This window comes from Nannospalax galili, unplaced genomic scaffold (genome assembly GCF_000622305.1).
Source record: "Nannospalax galili isolate Female #2095 unplaced genomic scaffold, S.galili_v1.0 scaffold433, whole genome shotgun sequence".
Lineage (NCBI taxonomy): Eukaryota > Metazoa > Chordata > Mammalia > Rodentia > Spalacidae > Nannospalax > Nannospalax galili.
The window spans coordinates 3,875,099-3,889,095 of record NW_008338715.1 but is presented as its reverse complement, the minus strand read 5'-3'; the positions used below and the strand labels follow the sequence as shown (position 1 = coordinate 3,889,095).

The window sequence follows — 13,997 nt, the reverse complement described above, 5'->3', positions numbered from 1 at the left end:
GGGGAGCAAGGGGAGTTATTACCAATATAACATTTAGCTGCATCTTTCTAAAATAACTTTGTATTATTTGAAAGAAGATACTGTAAGACTTTCTTTTCCTTTAAATTTGCACATATTTCATTGATATTGTTTGAAGAAAGAGAAGAGGAGGAAGAGGAGGAGGAGAGGGCAGAAGAAGAGGAGGAGGAAGGAGAGGAGGAGAGGAGGGGGAGGAGGAGGAGGGGGGAAGAGGAGGAGGAGGGGGAGGAGGAAGGGACACAGGGAAGGTACAAAGGAGAAATGGAGGGGAGGAGGGAAGGAGGGGGAAAAACAGTACTAGATAAACAGCATCAAGGGCCATAATACTCTAAGCACGTCATTAGAAAATCATTTGTAAGTGGTGTACCATCATCCTTTGAAGGGGGAGACAGTCAAATAAATTAATTTTTAATATATTTTATTGAAAATTTGTGATTTTCATATAATACGTCCTAATCATATTTAGTCCTGCCTTCCCTTTCTATACTGCCCCCCATATCCAGCCCACAGGACTATTGAGTCGAGTCTATGTACCCAGATGTCCCTTGGTGGGTGTTCATCCACTGGAGTCTGTCAGTCTGTCTAGTATCACTTCCTTAAAGAAAATCAACTCTCTTTTACACAGCAGTGATCGGCTGCCAAAAGTTCCTTGCCAAAGCTGCGGCCTTCTGCCCATTTCCCCAGTTCACTGGACAAACACAATGTCTTACTATATGCTAGAAATGAATCCTTATACTTATAGACAAGTATGCCAGTCACCACTCAGCAAAGAAGTTTCTTTTACAACAGATGGAGAGAGGAGGTACATGGTCATAAGGAAATAGAATCTTACAGGCTCCTGGGACCTTTCTCATATGAACTCACAGAAATGATTTTCCACCATGCTACCTTAATGATACACTTCAGGAAAGGTATACGATATAAATTTCAGTCCAGGTATCACATCAGACATATGACTAGCATGGTATATCAGTTGTGGACTGTGAGAAAACTGCAGATGTCTATTTGGTTCCGTTTTGGACACGGAGGTCTCATATCGTAACCCAAGCTGACCTCCAACTTTGAGACCTGTGTCGCTAGCATTAAGATTATAGATGTGGACCACCCACCCGGCTTGCAGAGGTCTTTTAATAAGAAAACTGCTTGCAAATTACAAAACAGCTGGAAAAATAGCCTTAAAAACCAGTATTGTGAAAAAAAAAAAAAAAAAGCGTTTCTGACAGTCTTTCCCACCATACTTGGTACAAAATATTCAGTTCTCGAAGGCCTTCCACAATTGAGCGCCCAGCTTCCTGTCCCAATTTATCCCTGCTTCTCATCTCATTCTCATCCCTGTCCACACCATTCTCAAAAGTATTCTTCCAGTTTAGCGTAGTCTGTGTAGGAACCTTGCAGTAGCTGTCCCTGTGCTTCAGAACATCTTCCTGACCATTTTCTGTCTTCCTTCAGATTCATTAAAAAGACACCATCTCCCGGATCCTCCTGGACAGCCTACCTGAAAATTTAGTAACCCCTACCCTACTCCTTCTCCTTGTTTTCCTCCTGGCATACTGTAAATATTTATTAGGCTTATTATCTGCCTCTGAAGATTGTATTTCCACAAAGACAGTACAGTGCCAATATCTATTATAACACATGGTACATTGTAGACATAGAGTAAATGCCACATGGAGAGTGAATGAATGCATCAGGAAATAAAAACAGAAAATGCAAAGGCCCAGCGTAAAAGTTGCTGTTGTTACCAATTTGGTGCATACTTTCAGAAACTCTCTGAGATTATCAGTGTATATGGGTGACTGTTTGAATATGTACACCTGTATGTAGACATTTACTTACTTTTCATAATTACACCTTTTTTCATTGAACTAAATTTCTATATGTGTGTTTAATACATTACTGAGGAAAAATAACTTACTGCACTTTTCTTTTTTTCCATTTTAAGTAGGCTACAGAGCTCTTACTATGCAAAGCACTTAAATATTTGTATTATTCTTTATAACTTGTATATTTTCCAGAAGATTCAATGTCCTTAAGTCAGTTCTACTTTTTTCCTGTTCTTTTAACACATATCATTTGTGATTACATTTGTTTATCTGGAGAACCACTTGTAGAAGTTGCATCACCAGATCAAAGGTGTGTGTCTTTTTAATTTATTATACAAAAATTTAACTGAATGTCAAAAATGACCAGCTTAAAATTACCACGTACTAAATATACACTTTCAAATATCACCAGCAAATGGCAAGGGACATTACTTCTGTATTCCCATCCACTTCTCTCTTCTCATTTTATTTTGAAAGATGTCATTTTTATATAGTACTGCTTTTAAAAATAGTTTTATTGTTACTGTGATAATTTAATACACTGTATTTTGATTCTATGCAGACCCCCTGACATCTCCATCCCCACCTTGCTACCCCCACCCACTCCATGTCCTGAATCATTTTATTTTTCAAAGGCCTATAAATTTTAATTAGTGTTCTCTAATTCTTTGGGTTCATCCTGTAAAACCTGATCAGCCTACAAAGCATTATATCCTTAAGGAAAAGTGACTTTTCCTATCCTGGCAGGTATCAATTGTCAATAGATTCTCAGGTAGGGCTAGGGTTTCCTGCCCAGGTCTCCCAATCTATTTTGGGTGTTTTGTCTGCTATGGGTTTGTACAGGTATTGAGTATGGCATCACAAGAGCACAGTACTGTTTTTTATAAAGAAGGTAATCTATCTCACCTGTACTTTCAGCCTTAACAGTCTAACAAGTACACATCTATATGTCACATTGATGATGTCTTTAAAATGCAGCTTAAGAAGGAAGAGATAATTTGAGCTATTGTCATTATATTGAGTAATCATTTATGTGTTTCCATAAATTAATGCTTCATGTTTTTCATTGTATTTCTAACATGGTAATAGTTTTGTGCATTGACTTATTATTTTAATAATTAACAAGCTGTTGAAATTATTTAGTGAATATTAACATAGTAATTCATGTATATCATAAACATTCTATGTCTTTTTTGCAAACATTATTTAAAAATTCTGTAATCCAAATTTCATTTGATGGGGTCTCCATGGCCTCCTTGATCAAGAGGACAGGTGACTTACCACAGTTACAGCATATTTTGAGAGATGCTCATAATCCCCTGGAACTTAGTCAACATAGGAAGGCAAGGAGCAAAAACTGTCCTTTATGTCCCTCTGACCAAATTAGTATAGGCCTCAAAGTATGGCTGTTAGACATCCAAGAAGGTTAGTTTCACTAGTCTGGTACATTAAAAACATTTTTTAAATTTTTTATTTATTATTTTTATTCTATGTGTACTGTATTGCCTGCATGTATGTGAGTGTACCCATGTTGTGCAATGCCATGGAGGTCAAAAGAGGCTTCAGATTCCCCTGGAACTGGAGTTAAGAATGGTTTATAGCTGTGATGTGGATGCTGGGAATCGAACCCAGGTCCTCTGCAAGAGCAGTCAGTGCTCTGAACCACTGAGCCATCTCTCCAGCCCTAGTCTGGTACTTTTAATTACCATATACCATGAAGATAGATCTTGGTCAAAGACCAAATGTTCTCAGATAAACCTTGCCTAGAAATATGTTCCTTGATCTAGTTGTATGTATAATTTGTCAGTAGGTTGTTCAATTAATATGGTTTTCTGTTTGTTTTTTTTTAAACTAGCTAGGCATTATTTATCTCTCGCATTGTCTAACCCTTCCACCATGGTTTCCACATTTAAAGTGCCCCCATTTTTGCCATTTCTCCCTTAATAATACCCTTCTTCTATGGTCCCACCTCTCTTGAGCTCCTTCATTCCCTTTATCCCCAAGATTCAGTGTATAACACTTCCTATTCCCTCCCCTTAAATAACCCCATTTTTTTTCCCATAGCTCCCTTATTAATGCCTGTTTCTTACTATTCACTTTCAGATTATTTCTTTTCCTTTTCCTCCCTGGTTCCTCTTCATGATCCTGATTCCTTTAGTTATGTCTGGATACATACTCACTTATCAGGATTCAGTGCTAGGATCCACATATGAGGGAGAACAAAAGTGTTTTTTTTTTTTTTTTCCCTGTGTCTGTGTTACTTCACTTAATATAACACTTTTTAGTTCCATCCATTTACCTGCAAATTTCATGATTTCATCTTTCTTTACTTCTGAGTAAAACTCCATCATATGAATAAACCATATTTTCATTATCCACTCACCAGTTGAGGGACACTTAGGTTGCTTCCAGCTCTTAGCTATTGTGAAAAGAGCAGCAAACAAACATGGATGTACAAGTGTCTCTGCAATAGGATGAGTTCTTTGGGTATATGTCAAGGAGTGGTATAACTGGGTCAAATGGTAGGTTCATTCATAATTTTTAAGGGTGCTCCACATTGCTTTCCATAGGGGTTAAGTTTGCAATCCCACCAGCAGTGGATGAGTGTTCCCCTTTCCCCACACCCTCTCCAATATTTGGTATTATTTATTCTCTTGGTCTTAGCCGTTCTGGGGTAAGATGAACTTTTAAAGTGCTTTTAATTTGCATTTCCCTAATTACTAATGATGTTGAACACCTTTTAAGATGCTTCTTAGCCATCTTTATGTCTTCTTTTGAGAACTCTCTGTTCTGCTCCTCAGCCCACCTTTTAATTGGGTTACTTCCTTTCTTGATTCTTTGTTTTTTTGAGTTCGTTATACATTCTGGATGTTAAACCTCTGTCAGATGTGTTGTTGTTGAAAACTTTCTCCCATTCTATGGGTTTTCCCTTCACTTCCTTGGTTGTGTCTTTTGATGTACAGAAGTGTTTTAGTTTAATGAGGTCTCATTTGTTGATTCTTGACCTTGTTTCCTGAGCAATTGATGTCCAGTTTAGAAAATCCTTTCCTACACCTATATCTTGTAGGTTATTGCCAATACTTTCTTCTAATAGTTTCAGAGTTTCAGGCTTCACTTTGAGGTCTTTGATCCATTTGGAATTGACTTTTGTGCAAGGTGAAAGATAGAGGTTTAGGTTCATTCTTCTATAGGTAAAGATCCAGTTTTGCCAGCACCATTTGCTGAACATGCTGTCTTTCCTCCAGTGAATATTCATGGCCCCTTTGTCAAATATCAGGTGGCTGAAATTGCATGTACTCATATTTGTGTCTTCAATTTTGTTCCATTGATCTACAGGTCTATTTTTGTGCCAGTAGCATGCTGTTTTTATGACTATAGCTTTGTACTACAGTTTAAAATCTGGTTTAGTAATCCCCCCAGCATTGCTCTTAGTGCTCAAGGTTGCTTTGGCTATCTGAGGTCTTTTGTACTTCGATATGAATCTTAGGGTGTTTATTTCTAATTCTGTGAAGAATGTCATGGGTATTTTGATTGGCATTGTGTTGAATCTATAAAGAGCTTTGGGTAAGATAGTCATTTTCACAATATTGATTCTACCAATCTATGAGCATGGTAGGTCTTTTCTTCTGGTGTCTTCCTCAATCTCTTTTTGAAAGATTTAAAATTTTCATTGTAGAGGTCTTTAATGTATTTGGTCGAGTTTATTCAGAGATATTTTATTTTATTTTGAGGTTATTATAAAAGGGAGTATTTCCATGAATTCTTTCTCTGATTGCTTGTTATTGGTATATAGAAAGGCTACAAACTTTTATAGATTAATCTTGTACCTGCCTCTTTACATGTTAATAATTTCTAGGAGTTTGTGGTAGAATTTTTGGTGTCTCTTAGATATAATATCACATCGTCTGCAAAAAAGGATAATTAGACCACTTCTTTTCCAATTATTACTTTTTATTTCCTTCTTTTGTTTTATTGCTCTTGCAAGACTTTCAAGCACTATGTTAAAAAAAGAGTGGAGATAGTGGATGCCTTGTCACTTTCCTGATTTTAATGGAAATGCTTCCAGTTTTTCTCCAATTAGAATGATGTTGGCTGTGGGTATGTTGTATATGGCTTTAATTATGTTGAGGTATATTCTCTCCAGTCCAATTCCCTCTAGGACTTTGAACATAAATGCATGTTGAATTTTGTCAAAGGCCTTCTCTGCATCTGTTGAGATGACCATGTGGTTCTTGCCTTTGAGTCCATTTATATGATTTATGACATTTATGGACTTACATATATTGAACAATCCCTGCATTCTGAAATAAAGGTGATTTGATCATGGTGATTGATCTTTTTGATATGTGTCTGTATGCGGTTTGCAAGTATTTTATTGAGAATTTTTGCATCTATGTTCATTAAAGATATGGGTCTGTAGTTTTCTTTCTTGGTTTGTCTTTATCTGGTTTGGGTATTAGAGTGATGCTGGATTCATAGAAAGAATTTGGAAGTTCTCCCTCCTTTTGAATAATTTAAGTAGTATTTGTTGGAGGTCTTCTTTAAATATCTGGTAGACTTCTGCTGTAAATCCAACTGGGCCTGGGATTTATTTAGTTGGGAAGCCTTGTGTTACTGTTTCAATTTCTTCATATTTTGTATTACTGTTTCAATTTCCTTACATCTTATGGGTCTGTTTAAGGTGTTAATCTCTTCTTGGTTTAGCTTTGTGGCTCCCATGCTTTTATATACCTGTCCATTTCTTTTAGGTTTTCAAATTTAGTAGCGTATAGGTTTTTTAAGTATTCTCTTATAATGTTCTGGATCTTTTTGCTGTCTGTTGTGATGTTTTCCCTTCCATCTCTGATTTTGTGGATTTGGAGGTGCTCTTTCTTTCTTTTGGTTAACTGGGCCAGGGATAATCCAAATTTATTCTCTGTTTCCTAGATAAATTAGATAAATTAAAATACCATAATTTCTACTTTTAACTTACCAAACTATAATTAAATTGGCCAATGAACTTTCGATTCTGATTCATTAACCTGTCTTCTTTTGCTTTTTATAGTCACATCCACTTTAAATTGCCATTAGGCAATATTCGTGTGTGTGTGTGTATGTGTGTGTGTGTGTGTGTGTGTGTGTGTGTGTGTGTGTGTGTGTGTGTGGTGTGGTATGTACTGTGTTCCTTTCAGAATATTTTTCTTACTTTTTTTCTTTCTACTAAATAAAATTTAGCTGCAATTTTCATTTTTTTTAAACTTATTCAGTAGCTTGCTTTAGGTCACAGTGGTAGGTAAAGGCTGTATTTAGAGTAAAATCTTCCTGGTTCTAAAACCTGTATTCTATTTACATATCCCTTTCAAAAAAGTTTCTCTTGTTTCCATTCAGAAAGAAATACAAATCTGTGGTAATATACTGCATGCCGGGATTCTGTGATAATTGCTAAGACTGCAAAGATAAATCACTTTATTTCTGGACTTGAGGGCTTATTGTTAGCCTTTGTTATTGCCTATTTTCCTGTAGAAAATCATCTATAAAACTTTATAAAGCTCTTTAAACCTATAAAAGTAGTCATTTTTAATATCATAACTATATCAGATGACTACATACTATTTCTAAGATAATTATTGCCTGGATTTATTTTTTATGACAATAGTATAATTTTAAAAGAAGAGAATCAAAGTTTACATAAAAATAAAAAGTATAATCTTTTCTAAAAATAGTTGCCTTTGAAGTTCATAAAGTTTTGAAATGCTGATGCTATTTCCTCTTTATAGATTATTTGGTATACAGGAAAACCTGGCTCACATTTTAAGTCCTTGCTCTTAGTGTTAGTATTTATCACCACATAGCATGTTACCCTAAAGGTTATTTGCTTAAAACAAGAACAATTATTCCAGTTTCAGGTGGTCAAGAGTTCAAGTGAGGTGGGCTGAGAGCACTGGTTATGGTCAAAGTGTTTTTAAGACTGAAATCATAGCCAGCTTCTGCTGGCTCCCTTCCTAAGTTTCCCCATATCACTGATAATAAGATTCAGCTGCTCATGGTTGTGGGTAGAAGTGGTTGGTTTCTTTGAGGGTATGGTTTCTTCCATTGTTATTGGTCACTGGCTGCCCTCAATTCTATGCCACTTGAGTCTCTCTAAAGAGAAATTCACAATATGATGATTTGCTCTCTCAGAGCAAGTGTCTTAGTTATTTTTCTGTTGTTGTGATAGAACACTGACCAAAGCAACTTATAGAAGGAAGAGTTTATTTGAGCTTGTGGTTCCAGAGGAATTAGAGTTCATTATGGTGGGGAGGCATGGCAGCAGAGGTAGCTGGAGTAGGAGTAGAAGCTAAACACTCACATCTTCAAGCAGGCACAGGAAGCAGAGAGCCATGGAGATCCAGTAAGGCTTAATAACTCTCTAAGCCTGCTCCAAGTGACATGCTTCCTCTTGCAAGGTTACACCTTCTAAGCCCTCCCAAAACAACACCACCACCTGGGGTCAAAATGTCCAAATACTTGGAGCCTATGGGGAACACTCTCATTCAAACCACCACAGCAATCATGCCAGAAGACTAGAGAGACACACCAACACTCAGCTTCAATCCAGAATGGGTAGTGCTAGTCCATCATCTGAGTGGGTTCGATTCATTCAATGCAGTTCACTGGTTTTGCCCAACATGCAAGCAGAAGGGTACAGAACGGGACATGAAAAGCAGGAGGTGAGAGGCATACAGGCTACAGTAGCATCTCCTGAAACAGTCCCCTCTGTACTGGTTCTGCAGCACTAGTTTTTCTGTAAAACACATGTAACAAAAGAAAGGAAATACATTTATAGTTTCTTATCAATAAAATTAAAACAATATGATGGAATAAAATTTTGTTTTCATTATTTTTACAATTACTGACAATAGTTGATAGTTACTGAAGACTCACTATATGTTGAATGTTAGGCTAAATAGTCAACCTTGATTGTGCTTAGTAGTCTCACAAGATTGCTAGAAGAGTATCAACTTATATGGGCTAGGGCGATAGCTCAATTCGTAAAGAACTTTCCCCACAAGGATGAGAAATAGATAGAGATTGGATCCCCAGAATCTATTGAAAGCTGGTGGAGGTGGTGGACACCTTTAATCTCAGTGCTCCTGTGAGAAGATGGGAGTTGGAGACAGGAGAAATCCTGGAAGCTTACAGACAAGCTAGCCAGGCCTTCTCAGCAGCAAAAATAAGGTCCTGTCTTACACTAGGACTCACAGCCAAAGTTGTCTTCTGACTACCACACAATTGCCATGACACACAACATTCTCTCTCTTTCTCTCTCTCTCTCTCTCTCTCTCTCTCTCTCTCATACATATTCATCATGTCATACACCCATCCTCATATAAAAGAGTTAAAAAAAGAGTTAGGTTATATAATTTTCTCCTGTTATGTTTGAAGAAGATGAGGTGAAGAGAATATAAGGAACTTGTCTTAAATCCTTAAATTGTTCAACTAGATTGGCCAGCCTATCTCCAATTTCATGGTTGATGTTACCTCATTATAACTAAAATTCTTATAAACATATACATACAAGGAAAACTATATATAATCTTTTGTTTAAATATAGTGACCTAGTAATTCTCTAATTAATTTGTTTATAACTGAATTTAAAACAAGACCTTCTTCTAAATAGGCCTTTTGAGTCTCTGGGGGGAAGAATGCAGTTTATGAGTTAATGTCCATATAAACATCACGCAGTTAGGCTTTGCTGCACAAAAATTTTATAAGCCTACTGCAGTTATTACCGTGAACTGTGAAAAAGCCTGAACAGGCTTTTGGAGATAATTATACTGACATTCCTACTTCATTACTTTTAATGGAATTGAATTTGTGGTGCTCACACCAGGGTACATGATCACTACCTTCAGGAGGAAGACATGTCATATGTCCTTAATCTCAGTTGGATGTAAAGCTTTTGGCAGGAGGTCACTTTATGGCATGAAGGACACATTCTCTCAGCTAAGGATCCAACTTTAATTAAAATAAGACAATTTAAAAAATGGTTTCAGATGATCCACTCTATCTAGCTTAAATGTAAGTGAAAGTGGTTAGATGAAAGTTGTTATATAATGCAGCTGTGTGTGCAAGTGTGTCATTAATTCAATACGTATCAAGCACTTACCATATAATTGATTCATCTCAAAGGAAGAATAAAACATTAGGTAATGTTCATAGATAATAAAGGGCAAACAGATGACAGACACATAATAGATAAATAAAAAGATAGTAAGTATGCTTATCAGGGATTACTCTTCATTTAATGAGCAATAATATTTTTAAAAATTAAAGTAGTTTATACGAAACAAATTAAATAGTCCCAGAAATTGGAAGCTGAGGCAGGAGGATCACTTGAACCTACACGTTCAAAATGGCTTGAGCAACCTAGTGGGACACTGGACCAGAAAAGAAGAAAAAAAAATGTTCTCACACTTCACAAGAATCCCTAAAATGCACAGATTAAGGAAGCTTGACAAAGCAAACACACATTTAACAATACCCAGGTTAAAGGTGAGAGACTTGCCAGTGACTCACAAGCCAGGGGGTGTGCATCTTGCTTAAATCCCTTGCAGAATCATCCTTCTTTGCAGCCTTATCACCTAATTGCCCACTCCCTTAAAAGTATTTTGTGCCTACTTTTGAATCATTTTGAATAACTTTATGATTTTATTTATTTATCTAAATTCCATGTTTGTAAAATGAAATGATAGGAGTGTCTATATTTAATCTTTATTTTTGCAGATGATTCTCTTTTGTTAAACAGAATATTATAATTTATCCAATTTACTAATGATCACCATTTGGATCATTTCCAGTATGTGTCTGGGATTCCCTGTTATCAACTGCCCACTTTTGAGGACTATGTAATTGTAAGAATGTCTAGGTTTCTTAATTTTTATGAAACGAGGCCAAATTCATTTCAATTTTACTAAACTGAAACTATTTTCTGAAGTGAATGTACCTGTACTGTGTGAGTTTCTGTATTTCACTCTTCACTAATGTTCCAACCCACCTATTTTCTTATTCTTTTTCTCTTTGGTTGAGATGAGGTCTCACCATGTTCTTCATCTAGTCTAGAACTCTAGAACACACAGAATCAAGCACTTTTGCCATCTCAGCTTCACAAATAGCTGGGACTACATGCACATGGCACCACACTAGCTGCTCTCTCCTTCCTCCTTCTTCATTCTTTTTTTAGATTTATTGTTATTTAATTTTTATGAATTTCAGCAATATATTTTTATTGAATTTAGGGCCCCTCCCCTATCTTCACTCCCCTACTACTCTCCGCCTAATTTCTTATACTTTAATATAATTATATATGTATATATATATATATACTTTAATATATATGTATATATGCCTTTATAATTAAACTTGTGTCCCCAAATTCCATTCTCTGTGGGTCCATCCACTGGAACCTGGTCACCTGCCAAGGTTCTCATATGTAAAAGAGACTGACTCCCCTTCCCAAGCAGTCATTGGCTGTCAGTAGTTCTTCAGGTAGGGTTGAGATTTGTTTGACTCACATTTCCACCATCAAAGTTGGGATGTTGTCTGGCTAGAACTTACATGGGACTTACGCATGCTGTCATCATTGCTGTGAGTTCACATAAATAAATGACCAGCAGTCTGGAAAACACTTTTCCCTGTGGTCATTCACCATCTCTGGATCTTACAATCTTTTTGTCCCCCCTTCCACAATGATCCCTGTGTCTTTGGAGGCAGAAGTTTGATAGAGGTATCCAGTTCAGGAATAATCACTCTACAGCCTCTCATTCTCTGCACACTGTCCAGATGATGATTAATGATTAACTTTCTCTTTGGATAACATGCATAACAGCTTCCAGCACTATGACAGATGGCTAGTAGAGATGAGGCTTTGAAGTCAGCACCAGTTTGATTTCTCCTTGTTTGTTCTACAGCTCATGTATGCAGTGTCTTCAGCAGTAGGGTCTTACTGTCAAGGTCTGGTTGGTTAACCAAGATCATGAGCAATATCCAGTATTGTTGAGGGTCTATGGAACCCCTGGCCACAGCTTCAAAAGAGAGAGTCAATTTGTGGCATTAGGCTTTTACTTTGCTAACCTATGGTTTCTAATAGGGTCAATGTACCCCTGTTATAGGGTAACTCTTTTAATTTTATGTGTATGATTGTTTTGCCTGCATGGATGTACATGTAACAGGTCTGTTCAATGCCCTTGGGGCCAAAAGAGGATGTCAGATCCCCTGGAACTGGAGTTACAAACAGTTGTGAGTTGCCATGTGGGTATTGGGAACTGAACCAAGGTCCTCTACAAAAGTAGTCAATGCTTTTAGCCACTGAGCCTTCTCTCCAGCCCCAGGTAATTCCTTTTAATCTCTTTTTATAATGTATATGTATATACTTTAAGAATCTTCTATAGTAGTAAGCTCCCATAGAGCTTTGTCTTGAATTTTTAGTGTTAGTTATCCCTCCCCAGAGTTTCTTCTCTGTCATGCTCTCTGATTTCCCACCGCATTTATCCATTTCCACTCTATCATTCCAACTTCCCCTTTTATATCTCTGTATTATAACTCCTTTCCCACGAAACCTCCCCCTGACCCATGGCCATTTATTAGTTTCCTGACCTCTCTGGACTTCTTGACTGAAACATGCAATATGCATATTTATGAATTCAAAGCCAGCATCCAGCTATGAAAGAGAACATACAATGTTTGTCTTTCCGAGTCTGGGTTACTTCACTCAGAATGACCGTGGATTCCACAATCTTACCAGTGGATTTCATAATCTCATTTTTTTTAACAGTTCAATCATATTCCACTGGATAAACATATCATATTTTCATTATCCATTCATCAGTTGATGTACATCTGGGTTGTTTCCATTTCCTGACTATTGTGAAAAGGGCAGCATTAACAAGGATGCATGGGCATCTCTGTAGTGGAATATAGCCAATGCCGAAGAATGGTACAGGTGAATCATATGATCGATTTCTAGCTTTTTGAGGAACCTCCACACTGATTTCCATCATGTCTACACTAGTTTGCATGCCCACCACCATGGATAAGTGCTTCCCTTTCTCCACAGCCTGCCAACATTTCTTCTTGTTTGCTTTTGGGATCTTAGCCTTTTTAAGTTGGGTAAGATGAAATGTCAAGGGGGTTTTAATTTGCATTTCTCTACTGACTAAAGATATTGAACATGTTTTAAAGTATTTCTCATCCATTCTCAATAGGACTTCTTATAACACCATCATTAAGTCCAACAATAGACAAATGATACCTCATAAAACTAAAAAGCTTCTGTATAGCAAAGGATACCTTCATTCCCATGAAGAGGCAACCTAAAGAATGGGAAAAGTCTTTACCAGTTATACCTCTGCCAGAGGGTTAGTATCAAGAATATACAAAGAATTAAAAAAAACCAAACATCAAGAATCAAATGACCCAGTTAAAATTTGGTTCAAGGAATTGAACATGGAGTTCTTAAAAGATTAGACACCAATTATTGATAAATCCTTCCTTCATTTTTATTCACATTCTCTTTTGCACTCTTAGCTTTATTTACCTTGGTGGTTGCATACTTTCAATTGTTTTGTAGTGTGTTTTTTTTGGCACGTTTAGCATATTTTAGTATGTCTTTTGGCAATTTGGACATTGATTTACAGGAAACACTTATTTTTGTCTTGTTAATGACTCTAATATTTCATATTTTCAGGATATGAATTCTTAATTATACATACTGAAACTGTCTTCTTCCATCTTATAACTGTTTTACTTACAGTTACTTCGTGAATATACTTTATTTTAACATACTCACTTGACTCATTTTGGTGCAGGGATACCTTCCAGGAGCCCTCCCACAGCATGCTGTGATGACCCACCCAGCATCAGGACACAGAATTTATGGACCCGAGGCTGACCCACCATACACACTATCCTGCGGTACTTAGCACCACAAATATGCACCAGTGAAGGAGAAATCAGTTTTGAAATGTATAAATGTAGTAAATTGTGTGTTGAAAAATTTTCTAATTAAAGTTTAAAATTGTAACTAAAAGATCTGGTTCTTGATACTTAGAAAAGAGTTCTCTTTGGTCAATTACATATTCTGATTTACATGCATAATTATAAATTTTAAAAGTATCCTACCTAAGAGGGCCTATTAAA

At 36.6% G+C, this 13,997-nt stretch overlaps 1 protein-coding gene across 1 annotated transcript in view; it reads left to right on the top strand.

Annotated features, from left to right (window-relative positions):
• Adgrl3 (adhesion G protein-coupled receptor L3) overlaps positions 1 to 13,790 on the top strand; it is an 877,792-nt gene extending 864,002 nt beyond the window's left edge. Inside the window, exon 27 of the mRNA XM_008833280.3 lies at positions 13,667 to 13,790. Coding sequence (XP_008831502.1) covers positions 13,667 to 13,749 — 83 coding nt within the window. The 3' untranslated portion in view covers positions 13,750 to 13,790. The remainder of the gene's footprint in view (positions 1 to 13,666) is intronic.
• Positions 13,791 to 13,997: the final 207 nt, after the last annotated feature.